Raw genomic sequence first — 24,535 nt, forward strand, 5'->3', positions numbered from 1 at the left:
AAGTAAAGCAATTAGATATAATTTAGATTATTGCAAGTAAGAGGTGCAAACAAGCCACTACAATGTATGTAGACCTAGACTTTGGACCAGGTAAAAGTTGAAAATTAATTTTTTTATTTTTAAAATATTTTTCCTAATTATCATAAAGCTTAAAGTATTTGACATAGACAGTGAAAGTAACAATGAAATAAAAAATTAGGTCAATGATGGCCAACATAACACAAGAGGAGTATTTATATTTATGCGATTATTAAACCATCTGTCAAAGTGTTCACTTTTAATACCCACAAGGTATATACCAAGTCTGTCCTCATCTGCTTGTAGTACCTGTAATAAAAAATTATTACAAAAATATATACACCCTATGTTATGCATAATGTAAAATATCACAAGTTATCTGGATAACAGTATTTAAGTAATGATACAACTAAACATCTTTCCAAGCACAAACAAATATGTAGGGGAGGAATCAAGAAGGGTATCCATCTGTAAAACAACTGCCAAAACAAATTATGAAATGAGCCATTCAGTGATTGTTAGAAACACCTGAAAAAGGTTCATTAAAAACAACCCCAGCTAGTGATTCAGCTGAAAAGAAGACAAAAGGGTTGATGACTATAGCACTAATACCATTATCTCTGTAGATATACAAATTTTATGAAGGCAGTCGAATTCTTTGTGAAAAAGAAAACATGAAGTATTAGGTAAAATATTAAGTGCTGCACTGTCTGGTCAAATGTCCGAAATCATTGTAAAACACTGCTTACTGTAGCTCTTTAACCAATTCAAAACTTTGAAGTTTCATATCCTACAGACCTTAATTTTATATTGCTACTGTACTTCTTAACCAATATACATAAACTTTACACTCTGTCACCAGCTAATACTCTCGTTAAACAGTGGTTTGAATTAAAAAAATTTTAATCTAAGAAATGAAAAAGTAGTAAATTGTGTCTTTAATTCTACATGATGTTTCAATGTTTATACTACTAGAAACTGGAGATTAAATTATATAACTTACATTATGCATGTATATTCTATTGCAGTAAGCCGGACAGTTTGCCCTGGACTTCACGCCATCAAATGAGTCTCTTGATTGACAACATACAGTACTATCTTCAGGTATTGTTAAAAAGTTTCTAATTACACATTTTCAGCTATTAGAAGTAACTTCTTGATTTTTCTGATGTGATTTAATTTTCTAGAAAAAGGGAGTTTTGTTGGAATATATGCATGTACCATATCCATTACATACTGTAATTATGTCTGGTTGGGCTGCAGATCACTGCCCTTTCCCTAGTAATAGTTTGGCATGAACACAGCATCAAGAAGACCCTTGGCTCTCCACTAAGGTGCTTATGTAGCTGGGACTTGCCATACCACTTACTGACACAGTGTAGTTGAATTTGTTTGAACTCATAGCAGTGATATTTGAGGAACACTACCTCTGATGATCACCCTGTACCCTTGTCTACTTCTTTAAAAGAAACATTTCCAAAGAAAGCCAGTAATGTACTCCCCTTCCAGATGTCATGTGACTGGAATAAAGTAAGGGTCTGCCTTTTTAATCGGAAACCAAAATAATTCTCAGCCCATGTTTAGAGAGTGGTTTGTTTGTGCTAGGATGTTTGCTGTGACACTAGAGTAAACCTAGAGTTCATGCAGGCATGTTTTATCTGTAATACTGATTTCCTTTATCAGAATAAGGGATTTCCCCTTCAAAGGGTTCTCATTTTTGGCTGGAATGATGGTAGGAGACAACAGCAAGATTATGGGTGATGAAATGTTGCTCATGTCTAAGAGAGCCCAGTTTGCTAGTCTGAGCTCCTGATAACAAGGCAGTCAAGAAGATTGCTAATTAGAGGATAATAGTTGTAGTTGCAATAGAACTGCTGAGTTGAGGGAATGATAGGAGTTAAAGAACCCTATTCAGGGACCTGGTAATGGGAAGCCTTGTAGAAAATGCAGTCTTTGCACTCCAAAACAACACATCCTTGTACCGAAATTGTTGTAATAGCAAGATACTTGTTTTTAAATACGTTTATCAGAAAATTTTTAAATATTTTGACAAATTTCAACTGGGCTGTTAGTGTGGAGGTAACCCAACCATAATTTTAGTTTGGACTGGCATTGTCAGACAAAATTTATAGTTTTTGCACATTAAACTAGAGGGATTGAAGGTGAATTGCCATCTATAGGTTACGACAGCATGACTACATTGAGTGAGGCTGATGGAAGGGCCTAGGCCCCTAACATCTTGTGTTCTTGCATGCGCTGTATTAGCATCTGAATGTCTAGGAGAACTGTAGGTTTAAACAATCACATCACGCAGCCAAAAGGAGATACCGTAGTAGTATTCTTGGACACTTCTTTCTAGTTCCGGCCTTTACTGATAAAAAGTCCTCAATAACACGGTCTCTAGTTCTGGCCTTTACTGATGAAAAGTATTCAATAACCCGGTCTGAGATGGTTACGTAATGCCCTGATGGGATATAAAAGGGATTTTGACGTAGGAAAAATCTATCTCTAGGCGAGGAAGCCGTGTTATTACAAACAAAATCTCCCAGGGAAGGGATGGCGAAAGATTTGAATCTGTCATCGTGGACTGAGCAATTTTTAGTTAGCTACGAATTCCAGGACAAATTCGAAGGCTACAGATCCCCAACCCCTTGTGTTTATGAAATGTCAAAAGAAAGTCTGCGAAGTTCACTAACTCTCTTTGAAGTGAAGTTCACCAACTCTTTGAAGAGGCCAAGGCTATAAGGAAACTTGTCTTGAGATCAAATTGCTATCTGTTGAAGCCTGTAAGATTTCGTATGGACTACATGTGAGACTCCTAAGCATAGAGATTTCTCACGAAAATGATAGGTTTGCATCCTTCAAACCTAGAACTAACCCTAGAGCAGCCCTGTATCACTTTTTGGGTGACACTGTAAGGAGTTTCTCCCTTCAGAAAAAAATGAGGAAGTCTACTACTTGTTGAATAGTATTTCTGACTGGAGAGAAATCCTGTTGAAGACACTGGTCACAGCAGACAGCCCACTTTTCCTGGTTCATGGCTGTTGAAGACCTTCTCAGATAACTGGACATTTCTGATGCTGCTCTACGAGAAAAGCCTCTCTTGCAGGAGATACTAGATAGTCTCCAACTGTTGTACTGCCAAGTTGTGAGTTCTGGGCGACTACTGCTCTGCAAGTATTATGTTCTCTCAACCTGTGTGGGACTTGGACCGCTTCTATCAATCTGAAAGGACACAATAATGTGTCCCCATCTCTATTCCCTTCCACCCCTACTTTGGGTTTTGGATAAGGGAAAGTACATAAAGATTCAAGCTCATGCCCTCTGGGTTAAACGCTGCCCCAATAATTGTCTGGGAACTTGGAAAAGAAGTACCGTATATACTCGCATAACACGCGATCTCGCATATCATGCGACCCCCAAGTTTTCACCCTCAAAAAATGATTTTATCACGTATCTCGTATCGTGCGAGTTAAATTTACGAGACCAAAATTTAACAATAGGCTAATGTTACTCTTTTCCTCCTCTTTATCTATTCTATTTTTTAGTTTGGCTAACCCCTTTTCCTCCACCTCTTAATCTATCCCATCTTCTAGTTAATTTTAAAAATTAAAAAAGAAAGCAAAAAGTATCGGTAGTAATGATATACTTGTTTGGAAAACGCATACAGCTAGAAACAGCTATGCTATGAACAACCAATCCGATAACAGCCTTTTTGCTTGCATTTCAACAATCGTACGATAGTAAAAAATTACCATATTTATGTCACAAATGACATTAAGGAGAATAGGACCGATATATTTTTACATTACAGGTAGTAGTCGACTTACTACCGCAATTAGTTATGACCAACCAGTCGCAAATCGATTAGGACATAAGTCGGCCCGTGTTAATTTTCTGTAAGAATATTATACTAGCCTAGCCTACGCTAGGGTAATCAGTACTATCTTTACATATAAGGTAGCCTAGTGTACGCTACACAGCATACTTTATACATATATGGCATAGTAATTATTAATTACAGCTAATTCTCTAGGTTCAATGCACATTGGCGTATGATAATTCAGTACAAAGAGAAACTGATTAACATTTAACAAGTTAACCTCGCATATACGATGATGTACGATGATGATGATATCGTGGTGCATATATCGTATATATACTAATACAGTAGCCTAGCCTTCAGTATACTGTATACTACATATACGATGTAATTTAGTAATTTATTAATATAAGCCAATTTTGGAGGTTCAATGCATTCTATGACACATCAGTAGGAAGAAAAAAATAAAAGTTGACACGAAACGGGAATCAGATTCAGACCGACATCAGCATACCTAATTGAGCTATGTCAGGCTGCAGATGGCTAGTATATTTACGAAATAAAAACAATGAATATGCCTCTTTTCTGTGATTATTTTAAAAAGTTATACATTACAGTATCCAATAATATTGTGTGTATTCTCATATTATTATATCATAAAATACTAACAAGCAGTCAGTGGTTTGAATTAGAAATCAGCTGATGGCGAATACAAGTTTATTTCTCCGTATTTAACTCAATTCAGAGCGAATTGCATTTCTTCTAGTTAGCGTAAAATATCTAGATACTTTACTTATATAAGACAAGGTAATTTGTCATTTTACTACGTGTTTTTAAGTTGAAATATGAATTAAATACGTCTCGTGAACTAAAGTATTTTTTTTTTTTTCGTTAACAGATTGCGTTGTGGGCATGTTTATTGTGTAAAAATATTATGTGATTCCGTTCGCTATTTTCACTTCATTTCATCGTAGTACAAACTTTTACCATTATGTTACTTATCTTTTATAAGCGTGAAAACAACAGTAAAATGTGTTCTTTCAAGACCTGAAGTTTTGATTAAAATGATTTTCTCTCAATTTTATCTACGGTTGTGTTTGACGGCGTAAGTTTACTGGAGTTATATCTTTGTTGCCAATGCACGATAATAGTACTATATGGATGAAACTTGCAAACTTCGGTCTAGTACCTTCAAACTCGACCGTAAACAAAATGAGAGAAATGTGTTTTAATCAAAACTATTGGGCATGAAAAGAACATATTTTAATGTTTTCACTCCAATAAAAGATAAATACGCAAAGCTCGTAGTATTCTGATGAGATAAAGTGAAAATATTGAACGGAATCTGGTGGTTTTTGTTAACGCAATAAACATGCCTTTAGCGCCATCTACTAACGAAAAAAATTGCTAAATTTTGTTCACAAACAATATGTTTTTAAGTGATATTTCCACTTGAAAACACTGTATAATGTAAAATAACCTTATCTCCTATAAATAGAGTATCTTGAGATTCATTTGCGCTAACTAGAAGCAAGAAAGTCGCTCTGATTTGAGTTCAACACAGCAAAACAAACTTACTCTCAATTGCCCTCAGCTGATTTTCAAACCAAAACATGATTGCTACGTTTGTATTTTATAATACAAACAAATAGTAATATGAAAATACATATAATATTATTGGATGCAGTGAAGTAAAACATAACTTTTTAAAAGATCCATGGAAAAGATGCATACCCATTATGTTTGTATTTTATCACACGATACTAACATATGATTATTACATACTCGAATTTTATATCTCATGTAAGATGCGACCCCCTTAAAATCAGCTCCTAAATTAGGGCTTCAAAAGTCGCATGATATGCGAGTATATATACGGTAATTCTACTAGACTACCTAGACAGTTGGTTAACTGGGGGAGCCCGCAAAGAAGTGTGCTTAAATCAAACCTGAATGTGGTAGTTGACAGAATCCAGTCAAAATGTTTCATGGAAAGTCCCTTATCACACCCAATAAGCATTTTCTTATGGTTGGAACTCTATCCCAACACTCTTTGTGGACAGCTGTCTCTTCCCAGTAAGACTTAAACCAGAATAAGGAAGGACCTGAGAAAATACCTTACACAGTTGTTTTTCAAGACAATTGAAATGAATCATGAGCCTGTTACAGTTTGCATCTGTGGTAGATCCAATCCTAAGACTGCAACTGAAGGATGCAAGTTGTGTTTGGGTATCTCGTGCCTGGAAAAGGTATTTTTTTACCAATCTGCAGGTTGTAGCAGCTTGATCTTTTCCAGTTAAATTGAAATCTTGGCTACTTTTATATGCAATGTTGCTTTGAAGGAAATATAAATTTTGGAAACTTACGATGTGACTTCCCTTCTCATAGCCATCTCACAGCTCAAGAATCAGACAGCACAAATGTCACTTCTAGCTGCTGCCTAAAACTTGAGGATCGGCCATTCAGTAGTACCTAATAAATAGTATTGCCTTCTTGTTTAAAGACTGATTGAAGCCTCTGGAATTGGGATAATTATTAGACTGGGGTTTGTATGTTCCTTCACTCTCCTATTTATTAAAATCTTTCTAGTACCAGGGCTTTGATGCTTCAGACAAGTCCCAAGGAGCTCTCAGGCAATCATAGAGATTTTAATCAGTCTTAGCAGCCCTTCCCATCTAATTTGAAATTTTCGCTAACTTTATAGGCAGTGGTTTGTTTTAAAACAAGTAGTTTTAAAAAACATTGGTGTTTTCATACAAACCTTTTACTTATGAAGCAGCTTCTCACCTCTCAACTCGTGGATCCGACAGCACAAATAGTGACATTTCTGGCTGCCTAAAACTTCAGGACTTGTTCACATTTATGTGTACTACTCACTACAGTTTTCTTTGTTTTTAGGTCAACTGAAGCCTCTGGAAATGGGATAATTATTAAGAAGAGGATTCTATGAAGTAATTCATTTTAAGCTTTAATTGAATATTTGATTAAAGTATTAACTGAGTGTTCTGATTCAAAAAGTTATTTAATTGTAAGGAAAGTAAATGTGCAGCATTCTAATTTCAAGCATTACTTTTTTCTTTTCAGGTGGATGTTTTAGAGTCACACCATTGGCAACTTATAGGAGAAATAGACAAAACTAGTGATTATCAGCACTTGGCAACTTTACATCATAACTTTCTTGAGTCTGTAGTTGCGCAGTGTTTTATGAGTAATGGGTTGATTTGGAATAGACTCCTCATCCTTCTAAACCTGGTGAATAAGTTTTGCACTATTTTGGAAGAACAGTACAATACTGATGTGCCACAAAGGTTGAATTTTGTTAAACAAAAAAGGGAAGACGATTGGCAAGAAGAAATGAAGATGCTTAGCAGTGTTTTCCAAAGAGATTGTTACAATCTTTTCTTTTTGCTGTCCGAGCTTTCTGTACATCAGCGTTCCCAGTACACTTCACAGCTCGTCATGAGGATAGATTATAATAAATTTTACAGCAGTAATGCCAAAACTTTTAGGTCTGCATTTGATGCAGAGAGAGCCCAATAAATTATCCAAATTTAATTCCACTATGCTTTCTCATGGATGTCTTTTGTATGTTTGCTTTGCAATAAAGAATAAATAGTACAGACTTCAATATCAAAAGTCACTGCACCCTTTCTATCAAATGATAAGGTAAATATTTAGGACTACTGATATGACCGTATTTACAATTAGGAAGCGTATATGTTTATTTCTTAGTTTTTTACTAGATAAATTACAACATTTGAATAATTATAAGTTACTCCAAATTTTATTTACTATAAGTAAATAAATAAGCAAATGAAAGTAAAAAGAAGTTAAGGGGGGAGCTTGTTGTATGTCAGACAGTTCCTTTAGTGTGTCTGAAGCTAAATAACTACCTAAAATTTTTTATTGAAGAAACCCGACTTAAGTTATAATGTACACTGTTCTACAATGTATATAAATCACTCTCTTTATATTTTGGATTAATGCCTGAAAAAGGTTATTCTTTTGGGATAAATTTGGTAAAATGACCAAAGTGAAACTTTGCTTCAAATTCTCTTCTCTTAATAAATTAGAATTTATTGTTAATGACTATATTAGATAAAAGGATTTACTAGATTTAATTCATGCTTTTTGACAATTCAGTATGATAACATTTTTAAGGAGTCCCTAAATGCCCAAGATGTTACCCTTGAACGGCCATCATAATCATATATAGGCACAGGGTATCAATTTACTTGTGGAAAGAATGCCGATAAAAATCAGAGTAACTAACTAGCTAGAAATGTAGCTGTCTGTATAATGAGAGTGAGCACACTGCAAGAAAGGCTTAAGAACTTTCAAGTTGAGTAAGATGGTGGATGTTTATCAGTAGTATGTACTTTATCATTATCATCTTCACTATATTTTGTTATATATGTATAAAAGAAATCTTTATATCAGTTTCTGTCATTTTTATGCATTTTTAATTTTATTTACCTGATAGCCTTAAAAACATTCAAATTTTATAGTTAATGGTTAGTAAATGTTTCTTATCATTGATTTATTGTATTTATTGAAGACTTATTTTTGTAAGAGTGCATTTATTTCAAACTTACTTAGGATTTAACTGACCACTTATATATTTTAATGCTTATCCTCAAGGAACTGAATCATATGTCATAAAATGCTGCTTATTCTATTAAAAAATTCTGTAAAACAACAAATTATATCGTAAAGTGCAGTTTCATTTACCGATGAAATGTTTCCTAGGCAAGACTACTCCTAAGGAGGAAAATAAAAGCAGGACGGTCACTGATAAGTGGGTAGTACACATGCAAAATGGATCCAATAGGTACCAGCTGACCACTCATCTCATTCAATGTTTGTGTGCTTTAGAGGAAACTTTTGGTTATCATACTTTTCAAAGGCCAGAAAACTGTTTTAGCTGGTTACCTGTCCCAGATAAGAATGACTCAAAGGATGACACAGGCAACATATTTCTTTTCTGTACCAAAATTCCTTGAACATGCTGTCTGTGCTTGAACCAACTATGAGTAGATATCCAATGCCAGAGATAATGTCCATTACTTGATAGTCCAGGGTTCACCAGAAAGCCTACTGACCAACCAGATCACATGTAATTTTACCAAGATGCTAGACTGGACTTGCAAGCTTTTTAAACTGCTCATACCCATGAAACAAGTCTGCTGCTAACAGGTCAGCTAGACGACTTTGATATTATAGGGATGATTACATACTCAGGATCAAGTATAGGTTACATATGGCTTATGTTGACCCATATGTACTCAGATAATAAAAAAAAAATGACATTTCATCACAGGCTTGCCAGCCACCATTGGGCACTGAGGCTTGTTAGATGTTTCCTCAACCATCTCTTTCCTTCTCTCCTTAATCAGACATGAGTTTGGTACCTTCCTGAGTTCCCGACTGTTATTAACTCCCAGCCATTGATGATAGGAACCACTACCATTAGGGAACTTCTTAAGGTCCAGGGAGATTGTTTCATTCATGGAAATATTCCTTGTTCTAGTACTCTGTGTGGTCATTAATTTCTTAGCACATGTCTTGCAGAGAAGAGATTCTGACCTTGGAGAGTTTTCTGATTTAGTATAATTTCCAAACAGAGAATAGCACACTTTTGGGACCTTAACCTCTTTTCAGAGCCTACCATCAATGATTAAGTAGGTAAAATATATTTGGTAACAATCAGGATCCTGTTAAGGAAACCAGGGAGTGTTACCCACAGAAAATATACCAGTCAGTTCTAGTCACTAGCTGGGCAAGGAAATCACCCTTACAGGAAAAGTCAATTACAGCCACAGGTACTTTCTCTCATGGCTCTCCTAGGCCTTCAGGCATCAATAGCATGGGTAGCAGCCACTCTTTTAATGGAAGGAGTTACTTCAAGTATACCAGTACACTACCCTTTAGTCAAGATGAGGCCTCTCCTGGAAACTCCGATCTCTCCAATGAGAGCTTGCACTGGGATCCACTGGAGGTTGTGGGTAAGTTTAGGAGTGGAACCTTAGGTAGTAAAAATGGTTTGAGATTACACACTAAAATGGATGGGGTGAATTCCCCCAAAAACACACACATACAACTTCAAGCTGAACCATTTTGAGATTACACACTAAAATGGATGGGGTGGATTCCCCCAAAAAACACACCCATACAACTTCAAGTTGAATCTTCATTGTTCCTATAAAAAAGACAGGACGAAAACTGTCACCGATATCAAGCCTCTGAATCACATTCTCAGGCATAACCTTCTCCAGATAGAGGCTACAGCTTCAATCCAGCAACTAAAAAAAAGACTTTTAGCAAGAATTACTTTTAAAGGATGCATGCATAGTTTTTTTTTACCCACATTACAGTAACAATCAAATCCCAGAAAGGTTTTCCTAGGGCCTTGTTTTTGGAGCAAACAGGTGGTTTTTCTTTTGGTTCAAAATTCATTTTTAACAAAGGATGCATTTCCACATTACATACAATCAGAATCCAGAAAGTTTCTAGGCTTTGGAGCAAAAAGGTGTTTCAATTCATTTAAAAGATGCATATTTCCACATTTTATGTACAAAAGTTCCTAGGCTTTGGAACAGAATAGGTTTTCCAATTCAGTCTTGTTTTTGATTAGTAATGGTCGTGCAGTTGTTCACAAGAATTCAAGCATATTATGGTAAGTTCTCATATGTCATATGTTCTCACTGAAAGAATAGTCACAGCCAATTTAGGATTCATTCTTTACAATTGCAGGTGAGCAGGTCATGGTCCACAGCTGTGTAATCAATATTCCTGTTTTGCCACCGATGTGATGACAAGTCTATGATAATGGTAGAATGTCGATAATCTGTGAAGCATAGCTAAACTAATTCTTTCTGCTCAAGAGATCCTTCTCTTTTTGAATTTACCCAAAGAGGGCTAAGGTGCCCATCTGGATTTTTAGGCAGCATTCATCTAATCAAAAGGGATCATACACTGTCACAGAGGTAATTTCAAATTACTGTACAATATGTGATTTTATAACCATTTAGTTTTCACCACCATGCATCTAGCAAAACAGAAGGAGTAATGAATAACACAACATCCATTGTTCAGAACATAAGGAGGGTACAGGGTCAGAAAAGTTTAGTCATCTACCCAATGATATCTTCACATGGCTGAGGATCATGAACTGAACATTGTGTCAGTGTTTGCTCCAGTGTAACAATGTTTTGGTGGATATCATTAAAAAAGGACCATGTTTGGCTTTCACAATGGTACAGTCGACCTCCAGTATTTGTGGGGTATAGGGACCACAACCAGCCACAAATATAGCTGAAATCTGCGAATACTTGATCACCTCTAAATTTCTTACTATTACTGCCAATTTTAATGGTTCAAACATCAAAGAACCCCTCTAAAAATGCTTATAACTATTTTAATGCTTCAATCACCAAATAGTACAGAAAGTATATTTAGCAAAGAAAATAATAAAAAATACAGTAATTTAGGAAAATTGTTCTACGAAAATGTCTGCAAATAGGCAAATTTTCCATGAATAATTTGGAGATATGTATGTCCCAAAGAAAAATCTCCAAGCAGGTGAAGATGCAAATTCTGAACCGCAAATAAATGGGGTCGACTGTACTATATCTAACCTGATATTTCAGCTCAGCACTGCAGTGGATGTGGAGTTCCCTAAAGGTGGATTTGTTCACTACCAGTAGCAACAACATACTACTCGGCCTGCATGATCATGAAGCCTGGAAGGTGGTTGCATTTGCACTTCCCTGATATGTATCTACCTTCTGGTTGAATCAGGAGTCGTTGGAAGCTCCTTTTGAGAAAATCACTCAAACACACTCATTTAAATCCTGGAGATTATCCAGTGATATCTCAAGTAAATAGATTTGTCCGAAAAGGCAGCCAACGCAAAAGCTAAACCATTTCAATAGAATGATAGAAAAGAAAATATACACAGATAATTGATTATCGAAGCTCATACATCAGTGGGAAAAGCTACAATGTCTTACATAAAGTTACTACCAAAAACAAAAGAGGTATCCCATCTAATATATCTCACCTAATTGTAGAACTGTTAAGAGTAATCATGCATTGTAAATTTATGAGAATATGAGCCTAGATGAGGAGAAGAAACCCTTGAAATTAAGCCTTACCTTCCACTTCATATGAAAGCCTAGACCACCTTGAAGAACATTGGTAACAGGTCCTCCTTGACAATATCTTCAAGTGAAAATGTGAAGGCAAGTCCATCCAAATGATTCCTATAATAGAAACACACTGCTGAAACTGAAAAAGACAGAGGACTCAAACTTAGCCAATTTTCAACAAAGATTTAAATGCTGCAGGTAATCAACCCCACTTACATTTTTGTATTAACCACATATACACCATACAAATAGTAGTTTAAAATTTATCAGCAGCTTTCTTTCAGGCCATATTAGGCTCCTTTCTGAGAACACCACTAAAAGCTTATTCATGATAATCCCAGTAAGAGGAACTGTCAATTAGATCATCAAAAGCGTCTACACAATAGCTCCACCAAGACCTTCATATCTTGGAACTGGTACTTAAAACATTAATTAAAATAGATACTATGAGGGCCACCTTTACCCTCAACATGGAGCAATTTTATGCCTATCCACACTGTGTACTGATGGGCTCTCCCTTGGGGTACTCTGCTAATTTTCACATATATGTACTAACGACTCCTTTGTTAAGGTATACTAAACAAAAAACCAGCTGCGATGTAATACCTTAAAAAATATCCATTTCCTTTTATTCACTCTTCCACAACACAATTATGGTAAACTACATTTAGCCTACATCAAATTTTATTTGCACAAGATAAAATTAGATATTACACTAAAAATATCGATAGAAAACCAACAAATGAGGGCTTAAGTCAGAAAGGTAGAAGTGAATGTCACAAAAGGTATTTAAATGACGTCATTAATGTATATACGCTAGAACCCTATTCCATTATACAACCTGGCAGGACACACCATAAACTATACAGGATTTCTTAGGTTCTTGTTAATAATAATGGATACAACAATTCTATCATTAATTAAGTTTAAAAACAGTTATTACTAAATGATTTAACAGCCTCAACCAGCTCCATAACAAGACCGGAGAAGATCTGATGCATCATAACTAAAAAATCAGTATTATTTATACAATATACATAAATGCGTAACCAGACCACTGAGATCATCTTAAATCTCATACTGCTGGCCCGATGTTTGTTCTTGCCCTGCTTCATTAGAACTTGTTTAATATTGCATCTCCCTAAATATGTAATAAACTGAAAATGTTGAAAATTCTACCAAATTTTCTTTCAAAAATTGTATACTTCATATATGATGATATTCGACATTTGGACAATCCCAAGAGATATGTTTGATAGTAAGTATTGATCTGCAATCAGGAACTGGGTCATACTGTTTGTTCAACAAATACCCACTAGTCAGACGAGTGTGACAATTCAAAGACTAGACGTACTCAAACCAAAATGACTACAAACATGTACGTTTTCGTTGCTGCCGCTTTTCCCAGATTTGATTCATAAACCCTTTGCCTAAGCTGGGATGGCATGCAAATGAGGCAGAAACGTTGACATATCTTCCTTATACCAGGTAAAAAAAGGGTAAACACCTTGACACTATTGTTCTGCCTTTCTAACACTGAAAATGTAAAGTGAGGTAAAGAACCGAGATTTAATGACAAGTAAAAGAGGATTTATGGGAGAAAAAAATAAATAAACAAAAAAGCTGTAGTAAAAGAAGATTTTAAATCATACATTAAACTTTTGATAACAGGGTAGGAGGGTAGGGTAAGGATGATTTAGCTTCTAATCATCTAAATGAATTATACAAATGCCCAATATCCAGCCCAGCCTTACTGATGAAAACAAAATATGATACACTGCGATAAAAAAAAATACTATTACTATTGGCTCCTCAAAGATTGTAAATCGAGTTGGCCTTGTCCTGGAACGGTCTCTTTCTTCTGGAAAGCCCGTGGGAGAAATAAGTAGGATTTTATGGCCGGATTAAACAATTGAGGAATGCAGATTAACTATACATAGTACTTAGATTACAAGTCTGGAAGAAGTCCGGCACGGCAACTATTGAGGCATGCAGATTAACTATACATAGTACTTAGATTACAAGTCAGGAAGAAGTCCGGCACGGCACCTAATGACAACCATGTTCGTAGTCATTTTGGTTTGACTATAGATAATATATTACCTTCAATGTTTAAGTTTTAGATGAATACCAGAAACCAACGGTTGGTCTAATATTTTTTAATTTGTTATTGTCAGATTCATTATGTATTCCACAAAGCCTGCCATTTACTAAATGTAATAAATTAGAAGATGGTAACAATTCACTGACAGGACCTAGTATATTTAATCTATACTCTGTTTTTTTCTATATGCCCATTCGCCTGTGGTGTTTTCGAATGGTAACACTGCGTCCCGGGCTTTAAATATTTAAGCTATGTGTAAGTTTTAGGTAAATAAAAGGATATCTGGGTGTACATTTGCAACTGAAAAGTGTTTTAATAATTTACTGTATGCGAATTACACCGTTAATATTCGAAATAGGATATTATTTAAGCCCGGGACGCAGTGTTACCATGCGCAAACACAACAGGGGGATGGACAGATGGAGAAAAACAGAGTTAAATAGTCATAGTAGCTTTGCCTGCTTCATCTTTGCTTTCATTTCCTTTAATGCTTACACAAGCAAAGACCCAACATACTTCAACATTTTAACCAACTTTATATAATTTTCTGAATGAAAGTTTGTTGATTACATTTTTTGGGACAATAATTTTGGAAAGGCTTCTAAAGATCTTCTAGTCATGGAAAATAATTTCTTAAAAATTTCTGTGGCAGCCCATTTTTAATACTTTTACCCGTTGACCATAAAGCAGGTAAGTCCGCAATGGAAACTGTTGATTATTGGGTAAAGAAAATTAGCTTTTCATTATGCAATACTGCAGCATATCCTACTCGAGAAAATTGTTTGGATCTGTCTGTTTAGAATAGACTTTCATTTGGTGACCACCCATTATGGACAGAAAGAGAGAGAAGGTTCCCCACTTTCGACTTGGACAATTTGTTTGCAGGGGATTCACAGACTTTCATATGAACTGTAAGCTTTTCAACGAGTCTGCGGTTGAGCTTTGTAAAGTATTTGAATTTGGCTTTTACTCATGTAAAGTGCGCTTTCTGGTTCGAAAGTGTTCGTATCACAGATTAAACCTAACAACTTTACAGTTTGGTAGATAGCTATCATTAGATCCCCAGCAATTTTATTTTTCTATTAAATGTCCTTCAAACAATATACGCACAATGAGGTCATGGGTGCATAGACCTAGACTTAAATTATTATTTCAGTCCTTTGTTACTTGCATTAACATAGACTTGGAACTCTGGTGTATCCATATTACCTAGAATCCTTAAAAACACATTCAAGAATAAGTTTGATAGTACAATAAATCTACCTTTGTAAATAACCATAAAGCAACTGAAAGACTCCAAACAGAATCTCTCTCTCTCTCTCTCTCTCTCTCTCTATTGCATGTGTATATACAGTAGGAAACTTCATGCAGTATTGGAATACAAATGGAAGGATATATTATTTAAGCCAATGGTTAAGCGCTGGGACCAATGAAAGTAAAAGGTTTTAAAGGTGTAACAGGAGGGAAACCTCGCAGCTGCACCATAAAACAATTGTTAGGATAATATGAAAAGGAAGATGGCAGAAAGAGAATACGAACGGAGGTACAGAAAAAGAATGAAAGAGGTTACTGGTATAGGGGCCGTAGAGACACTGCAATGACCCTAAAGAAATGCCTACACTGCACCGCATGAGGTACACTGACGGCAATAACCCCCAACGGGGATTATGCAATATGTTCTGTTTCAATCTATAGAATTACTAACTTAATAATTTTTAAGTTCAGCCATTACTTGAACTGAACGCATATTTCAAGATGAAGTAGTTTACTTAGCATTTAAATGTGTAACCGAAAAGAAACTAAGGCTACGAACTAACTCTCTCTCGCTTCCAAGTAGGTACTTTAAGTCATGCAAGCATAACCAGGAATAATAAAACTAGGAAATAAATGAAACATAATTGTGTGAACTTCATTGCTACACATAAAGCTATCAGATCGCTCAAGAACTATTTCTGCAACATACGTACAAAACAAATTATTTCTTAGCCTTTTCCATTGAAGAAAATACAAACCTAAATCTATGAACGGCATAAATGAAAGAAAAACATGCAATTCGTTCTTCATTACCCGCCGTTGTAATGACCTCACAAAAAAAAAATCTATTTAGCAGCCATAGCGACCAATCGACTCATTCGGCAGGAAGGTATGTTTGCGCAATATAACAGGCGTTTCTACCCAGACATGAAGTGTTACATGGCGTGAAGACTAAAAACCAGGCTCAATGATCCAATCAAACACGTAAATGGTTCTCTTACTAGTCGGGCGTAACATAGTGTGGACGTAACGTATCGACCTGAGAACGCGCTCGGTGAACTGAACTTGTCTCGACCATAGAACCTCGCTCACTTCAAACTCTTTAGAAAAAGCAAATATCAGAAAATTGGTCGTCATTAGCCTACTTTTACAGGCTACGGAAATTCTTTACGTGGGTTGTAAGGATTTTTGTCCTCCTATTTTTCACAGATTTATGATAAAATCTTGGAGAGTGAATATTAGTAGAAAGCAAAACTGTTCCATATTCATCTCACGAAAGTGCAATACACAGTTTTTAGTCTGGGAGAAAACGACTGTATTTATCAGATTCCACGACGTTTAATTGAAGTCCTATTTACTAACCCGCATTACTCGTTTGAATATTATCCTGTGATTTGCCGGTTCACACGGACTAAACATTAAAATATCCTAATGATAATGCGTTCACATAGGTATATACAGCGTTTTAGATACTAAATTTAGAATGTGAGACCTAATTGCTTAGGAAATTTCTAATTTGAAAACTGTGTAATGGCGCTATTTAACTCATTAATTTTTCAGACCCGGTGACTATTACTCAGACTGAGGAACAAGTAACGAATAACTAAAAACTCTTCCTGAAGATTCAGCTTAGGTGCATTGAAGTGGTAGCTAGGCCTAGTGCGAGGCAAGTCATAAGGGAAGGGCAAGGTATTGACATCGAGCAGCGTTATAAAAATCACCAGAGAGCAAAACTAACTTCGGTATTTCTACTCATTTAGCTTTTCAAAAGACTCGATCTGTTAATATCTGCTTTACATAATGTAAAGTTGTGGTCGACTGACGGAAAAATCGGGTTCATCCCAATTTAAAATGAACGAGAAATCAAGGTGCACGAAGCGAATGAACAGAAAATTTTGGGATCATTTTCTTCACAAAAGACAAAGTGAAGAAGTAGTAAAGGTCCAACAACCATTCGAAAGACAAGAAATTGATCACGGATGGGCCACCGCCGATAAATACGATGCATCGGATTCTGGTAAGGATTTTTTCCCCACATTAATTTTCTTGCAACTCTAGCGAACAGTACAGTGATGCCATGTTTTATAATGTTAAGTCATTTTCATTCTAAAGCCCCTTAGATGCCTTTAAGTTTTATTGAACATACTGTTTTAATTTGAAGGGCCACCTTGAGGCAGTCTCAAGGAAGATTGACAAACCTAATTTTCGAAGAGTAAGCATTGCCTAATAGACAGAGAATAAGTACTCTTAATATCGATTTTAAATTTCTGGGCTATATACATAAATATATGTATATATATAACTCCTACAAGTCATCCTGGATCTAAATACTCTTGTGCTTATGCAGAAATACCCCCCGCCCAATTTACTTAGTTTATTCCAAACAGCTATCAGTTTTGTTCTCTGTATAATGACGCTATTCTGTTGTTTGTTTGGTTTTATGTACCACAGCCCTCCACAGGGATAATTCTCTCTGTGGCGAGCCCTTGTTAGTTTTTTTAATTTGGTTACTAATTATATTTTATAACTGTCTTTTAGTTTGTTTGTTTGTACGGTGTTTTTACGTTGCATGGAACCACTGGTTTTACATCAACGGGACCAGGGGCTTTACGTGACTTCCAAACCACGTCGAGAGTGAACTTCTATCACCAGAAATACACACCTCTGACAATTGTCTCTTTAATATTTTCTCATCAGTATCGTAGCTCCTGTAGAATAGGGGAGTCTTCAGTTCTTTTTTGAATTTGCTTTCTTCTTGTATGCTCTTCACTTCGGCTGGTACACTATTTTGTTGTATAGTCTTGGTCAATGCTCAAATGCTCTCTCACCTGACTTACAATTTGTTCTAGTTTCAAATAGCCTATATGCTTCACTTGGATGTCTGATAACAATATTCATTTCGGGTCTAAACAAACATAAGTAGTTTCTTAAATATGTTGGTTCACCATATTCTAGTGTATTAAAAACTTTAAGAATTTCTATTCTATTCTTGCTTTTACCGGAAGCCAATGTAGCTCGATTAGTGGCAAAGTTATTAGTCACGGCATCGTAATCCTTTATTAATCTGGCGGCTCTATTTTGTACTCTTGCAGTTATTTTCTTAGGAGGTAGTTAGGAAGACCGTAGTATGTAACATTGCAGTATAGTCAAGCATCGAAAGTATTTGGTTACAAATCGTTGCTTTCAGGGTATCTACGTTTAATTATTTTCTAATAAATGGAATGTTTCTAATATGATTATTACAGGTTTTTACAATGTGCAATATATGGTTTTTCATCGGCAATTTATTATCAGTAAATACTCTAAAGTTCCTCACTGCGGCTACAGTGTTTATGGACGAGGAGTCAATAGTTATTCTTTTGAAGTGTTCATATTTTCGTCGCGCAATTTGTCTTCGATAACTATAATTATTATTCTAAATTCGATTTGACGTAATTGCTTTTCCAAAATTGCTTTCCCTGCTAAAAGATGAAAACAGCGAAGCAAAAAGCTGAATCACTTGAGTCAGCGACCGTTCCCTAGATCGAAACCAGCAAAAACCTGTCGAGCCCCGGACCCAAGAAAGCCACCATAAATCATTGTATAATTATAGTGTAGAGTTTGTTTACTTTAAAATATAAAATAGGCTAACAGACTAAGAGGATTATCCTCGTCCAATCATGGAATGAACAATTCATTAATGGGAATACCCAAAACTTCACCAAGACTTGGGTTGGTTGTACTATACTACACAATCTTTGTCGCCACACTTGAGAAGTACTCTTAATTTCTAAAGAATGATGAGTAGGAATTTTACAAGACTAGAAGTACGGCACGGAACGCCATATTTATTCATTCCTCGTACATGAAAATGTTTCTTACCGTATACGTTCTTTGGGAGAGGTGTGGGAGGTGTTAAAAGCAAAAACATGTGAACTGCACCAAAAGTAATCACCACAAATACTTAATTACAGGATAAGCGGTTCGAAAAAAATGCATGGTTTGCGTGTACAGCTTAACTGGTAGTAATTACAAAAATAATAAAAGGTTCTGACACACGGACGATATTTTCTTCGGCCTCGTGATGCCGTTCTGCCAATAATGACACCAATCAGTTCATGTCGTTACACCTTCCGAGTGGTCCTATAGTCACTGTTTATAGTTATGTTTACACCAAATGCCCGGATTCGAATCCTGTTTGGGGCAGACGCAATTATCAATCATAATTTCCCTGGACTGTAATACACACACACACACACAAATGTATAATTGATAAACACCATACCTTGGGAGTAACGTACAGTATTACCCAGGGGAATTTTAACTGATGAGTGCTCCCGGCCAGGATTCAAACTTGGGCATTTAGGTTAGACATCACAGTGACCTATGTTTTTGACCACACAGAACAGCATGAACACTATTTGGTGTCGTTACTGACAACATGGCATCACAAGATGATGGGAAAAAATCGTCTTAGGCTTAGGACATTTATTTTTAATTTTATACATACATACATACATACATACATACATACATACATACATACATACATACACTACATACATTACCATACTACATACATCCATATATATATATATATATATATATATATATAATATATATACACGTATATTTGATCCCGTTCCAAGAAACCAACTAGCATCTCTAATCCTTCCTCTACTGCTGTCAAACCACTCCACCTTTAAGGAGACCAGCTAGCACAATCCTCGCATAATCTACCAATGAAGGAAAAGTGGCCAAACTTTCATGATATAAGAAACACAAAAACCATGTATATTACAATGATTAAAGACATTACAACTAATCAGAGTGGAGCAAGATGACTTTAACAGAGTTAAAAGAAAAAGTGCCCATGACATGCATTATGACATGAAGTGGGCGAATTCACACTTGCCAATCTACCTCTCTAACCTACCTACACACATCATCTACCTAGTTACTAAGTTTAACAAAACATTCAAGCTTGCACCGTAGAATATTCCTAAATAAAAGGCAATGGTTTGTTTTCCCATAAGATCAAATATATACCATACATATCTGAATTTGTGGTTCAGTAATAATTTGCATGCAGCAGGAGACACTTAATTAAAACTTTCTGAGAATGTCCAGGTTTTCTGCATCCAGTATAGGTGATATTTAATGTGAAAATCATCCAAGTTGGTTAGAAATATTAATCATTTCTGTTACCTTATAAAATGTTTAGCACTTTTTATGATCAATATACTATATCAACTTCAAAACCTCTGATACTTTATTATAGGATTTCTTCATTTCTAAAAATCTGGAAGCCGAATCTCTCAACCCCTGTGTTGCTACTTAAAAATATTGAATATTCCACTGATATTTAATTAGGAGCTTTTACTGGAATAAGATAAATTGGCAGAAAGTATGCGGTTTCATGATAGCTACAGCAGATGGTATACCTTCCAATATTGAATTATGTTCTTTGAAACAATAAGAACATAAGTAATACAATATACTTGTTATGTTGACAACAAGGTCTAAAATACATGCTGGCCTAGTGTAGTCCTTATTTTGGTAATTCTAGGCAATAACTCAGCAGAGACTGCAAGGAACGTTCCGCGAATACAACAGCCACTAGGGATTAAGGCGTCAAATGCATTTCGCCGTGTTTAGTACTAACCCCTGGGGGTTAATTACAGTCGACCCTCCAAAAATACAAAAATAATGTCAATTCTTAATAAGGAACCCAAATACTGTAGAAAACTGTAATAAAAAAATAAAAATAAAAATCTGACAGGACGTTACCCCTATTTCAACCATAGAACTTGATACAGTTCATCTAACCACAAGCAAGAGTGCATTAGGGTATTACTTTTTAATCTGGATAAGTTACACAGGGATAGTAGTTTTATAAGTATTTATCCACATGATAGTTTTATCCATATTTATTCATAAGTTTATATATATATATATATATATATATATATATATATATATATATATTCAAAGACTACCTACCGGTATATAGCTATGCATAAAACCAGATGGGGTCGAGTCAATAAAATTTGAACCTAACCACTGAAATACTACATTAAAATAGGCCTAACCTCACATTGGACCAATTGTTAGTAGTAACCAATTTGTTAAAGTTATTGGTAAATTGTCCTTCTTTCGGTGCTACACTACCTACCTATTGCTAGCTTGTAGATACAGAATTTCATGGCTATCCATTTCCTTGAAGGTTGGGCCTATATAGGCTAGTCTAAGTCAAGGCCCTTTACATTTCTTACTCACTTAGGTTAGGTTATCTTACTTTTTCTTTTACAACTACGACTTTATCGTGCTCTTTAACTGGGTAAATAATTGCATTTGAATCAGCAATCTATTTGTAGTTCACATTTTATACACGAGTCTACTTGCTACAGTGCCATTTGCACATTACTCACTCTCCAGTTGGCCTACAGTTTGAAATTACACCAGTGATTTATATCTACCACCATAACATTAAATTTTTTCATAAAATAGAGGAGAAATGCATGACAAAGCAAGTCCCACACGGGTTACCTATTAACCTACTCAGTTTAAATACAGCGCTCCCTTAGGCCTATTAGCTACCACTGGAGTCTATGTACTACATATAGTAGGTACAGCTTTCTCCTTCCTACCTGTAATAAAGTTTATACTCTTGAATGAAAGAGCTCGTGCTGGTATATAGCCAGCACAATCTGACAAGATCAACATAAAGAGAACACAAAAATACAAAAACACGAAAAGTTTATTCACACGATCCTTTACAACGACGTGACGTCAGACAAGGATGCAACTCTCGAGAGTCCGAGACTCGACCGGATGCCACGGCGGTGTTGGTAGTTGGCGGCTACTGCCTGTGCATGCAAATTCTTAGTTTGTGTGCATTATAAAAACAAAATATTCTAACTAGAATATTCAAATTTAGTGGCGATGCCGTCCAATCGCGGTTTGAACAAGTGTTGTTCAAATTATCAATGTCCCCTAAGGGTGAAGGTGACTGACCTGAGGTCATTTTCTATTTGATGTTTCATTTCCACCCTGATGTCTAGGTGAGAAAATACAACATAATTTGGTTTTATATTAAGAATATGGAGTATCTTGCCAGAAACTGTCAAGTATCGATTTCTTGCAAAAAATGTGTTAATCCGCAAGCAAAGCTCACAGTTCACTGCTGCATAAGGAAATGTTTATGTTGTTGTATGGTAGCAACGGGACCAACGGCTTTACGTGACTTCCGAACCACGTCGAGAGTGAACTTCTATCACCAGAAATACACATCTCTCACTCCTCAATGGAATGGCCGAGAATCGAACCCGCGACCACCGAGGTGGGATGCTAATACCATACCAACCACTTCCGCTGAGGCTAAGGAAATGTTTAAGAGCCTTCACAGTCTCCAGTTGTTTTTTATGCTGTGTATGAACAACTTAATAGAAATCTCATTCACTGAGCAAACGACCAGTCTAACTGAAATAACTTTGTATACTACCTTTGAACTTAGCCATTTCGAAGTTGTACTTACTACGTATCCAATATTGGTAGACTGTACAGTTTGTACTAAAGAGTTCCAGCACCTGCAATTTTGTAATTGGCATTTGCAAAATTTCCTCGCAAATGATTAGCTTCATGACTCAAATTCAGAGTATTATTGCAAATTATGCCTCACGTGGCTTGCCAACCAAGTTCCTTAGTATTTCTGTATGACTAACAAATTACACCACTTTTAATAACTCTGAGGTTGGCCACGAAAAGCTAAATTTTGGAACGTTGAGAAGGTATTGCTAAAAGGAATAAAAGTTAAAACACATGGCATTCTCCTGAGCATGCAACCTGGTTCAAGTCACGTGAATTTTTATATTCTCCAAGAATTCAGGAATGATGAAAACGCCATGCCTAATTTAGACATTGATCATACAAAGAAGAAGAAAGTAGTGAAAATTATTGCGTTAGGAGGACAGAATAGATAACATAAAGGAGTTTAATTGATTACATTAATTTTCTTCTCTCTCTCTCTCTCTCTCATCTATCACAATTTGTAATGTCACTGCCACCTGTGTATTAGGACGGGGGAAGTATTGATATTTCCAATATTGATCAAAAGGTTGCCAAACCTGTGATGATCCTGGCAGCCGGTTTTAGTTACATGGACACCGGTGGGCCTGGTTATGTGGCTAAGTAACAGGGCTAAGGGGACGTATTATAACATCCAACAGTGAACTACTATAATTTCACCGCAAATTCTAAGTGCCTTCCACATACCATCTCCTGAAACTCTTAAGCTTTTCTGTGTTCACGTAGTCACATTAAGCTTTTTCCTTTTACTCTCAGACTGCTCTCACGACTGTTCAAAACAAACCTCGAATTCACACCTCGTGATTTTTAAATCCACATGGCTCTCGTCCTACAAGTTCTCATATTATCTGTCTTAGTTTCCTCACCTAAATCCTACCATACGCCTTCCACACTACAGGAAGTAGTGTTGTTAAACCTCTTTTCCTTTTCCTTTGCGACATCTTCATGAATAAACTCTTGCTTGTATTTAATCATATTTGAGATAATCGTAGTGAAGACATTGTCATTTTACCATTTGATTTAAAAATTTCACAGAAACCTACATCATCCTATATATATTTAAAATATCTATATAGATTATATATATATATAGACTAAATTCCTTCCATTTCAATAACAATTAATGGATGTAACTTAAGAGCTTTGCGTGATAGGAAAAACTTGTCGCTGCATATAAAGGCTTGATTAGGACAAATGGAGATTTGAGTGACTTGCACCAATCCAGTAGTGGTTTGTAAGTGTATGCGTTCGTGTGCACGACCATTTCATATACTTGAGTCACTCGTATTTGATCATTCATGTGACGACTAAGTGGTGTTGTGACCGAGGGCCCCTTTTTGTTCGTATTGATCGAGAGTGGTTGGTCTAGTGTTCCAACCAAACGTCAGTGATCAGTTATAGTTAACGTTCCACAATCACCATATACCACCACATGCGGTACTCAGTTTTTCCTCGCGTTTGCAACGAGGTGAGGTGGAGTCTACTGGCTGCTACAGCATTTTCTTGTTGAGTTGCGCTTTTGTTTACTCTCTGAGTCAATCCATTTCAATCCAGCGCTACAGCCTCGTGTGTACTACGTCATCCAGAAAATAAGTGGTCTCGTTCGGTTGTTATGCAAGT

At 35.9% G+C, this 24,535-nt stretch overlaps 2 protein-coding genes and 1 long non-coding RNA gene across 4 annotated transcripts in view; 2 read left to right on the forward strand and 1 right to left on the reverse strand.

The window, feature by feature from the left end:
- The window catches only part of LOC135222932 (gamma-tubulin complex component 4-like), a 25,317-nt gene extending 16,761 nt beyond the window's left edge, over positions 1–8,556 (forward strand). For both annotated transcript variants that reach the window (XM_064261376.1, XM_064261377.1), the window contains exons 11-12: positions 1,047–1,122; positions 6,926–8,556. In XM_064261376.1, coding sequence (XP_064117446.1) covers positions 1,047–1,122; positions 6,926–7,381 — 532 coding nt within the window. In that variant the 3' untranslated portion in view covers positions 7,382–8,556. The remainder of the gene's footprint in view (positions 1–1,046; positions 1,123–6,925) is intronic.
- LOC135222935 (uncharacterized) lies at positions 71–22,350 on the reverse strand. The gene is made up of 4 exons (XR_010316395.1): positions 21,979–22,350; positions 11,998–12,130; positions 6,603–6,753; positions 71–327 (listed from the first exon to the last, which is right to left on the reverse strand). It is a non-coding gene; the product is annotated as an uncharacterized LOC135222935 (long non-coding RNA).
- LOC135222933 (uncharacterized) overlaps positions 16,900–24,535 on the forward strand; it is a 21,056-nt gene continuing 13,420 nt past the window's right edge. The window contains exon 1 of the mRNA XM_064261378.1: positions 16,900–17,366. Coding sequence (XP_064117448.1) covers positions 17,201–17,366 — 166 coding nt within the window. The 5' untranslated portion in view covers positions 16,900–17,200. The remainder of the gene's footprint in view (positions 17,367–24,535) is intronic.

The sequence above is a fragment of the Macrobrachium nipponense genome, chromosome 8, assembly GCF_015104395.2.
Source record: "Macrobrachium nipponense isolate FS-2020 chromosome 8, ASM1510439v2, whole genome shotgun sequence".
NCBI classification, from domain to species: domain Eukaryota; kingdom Metazoa; phylum Arthropoda; class Malacostraca; order Decapoda; family Palaemonidae; genus Macrobrachium; species Macrobrachium nipponense.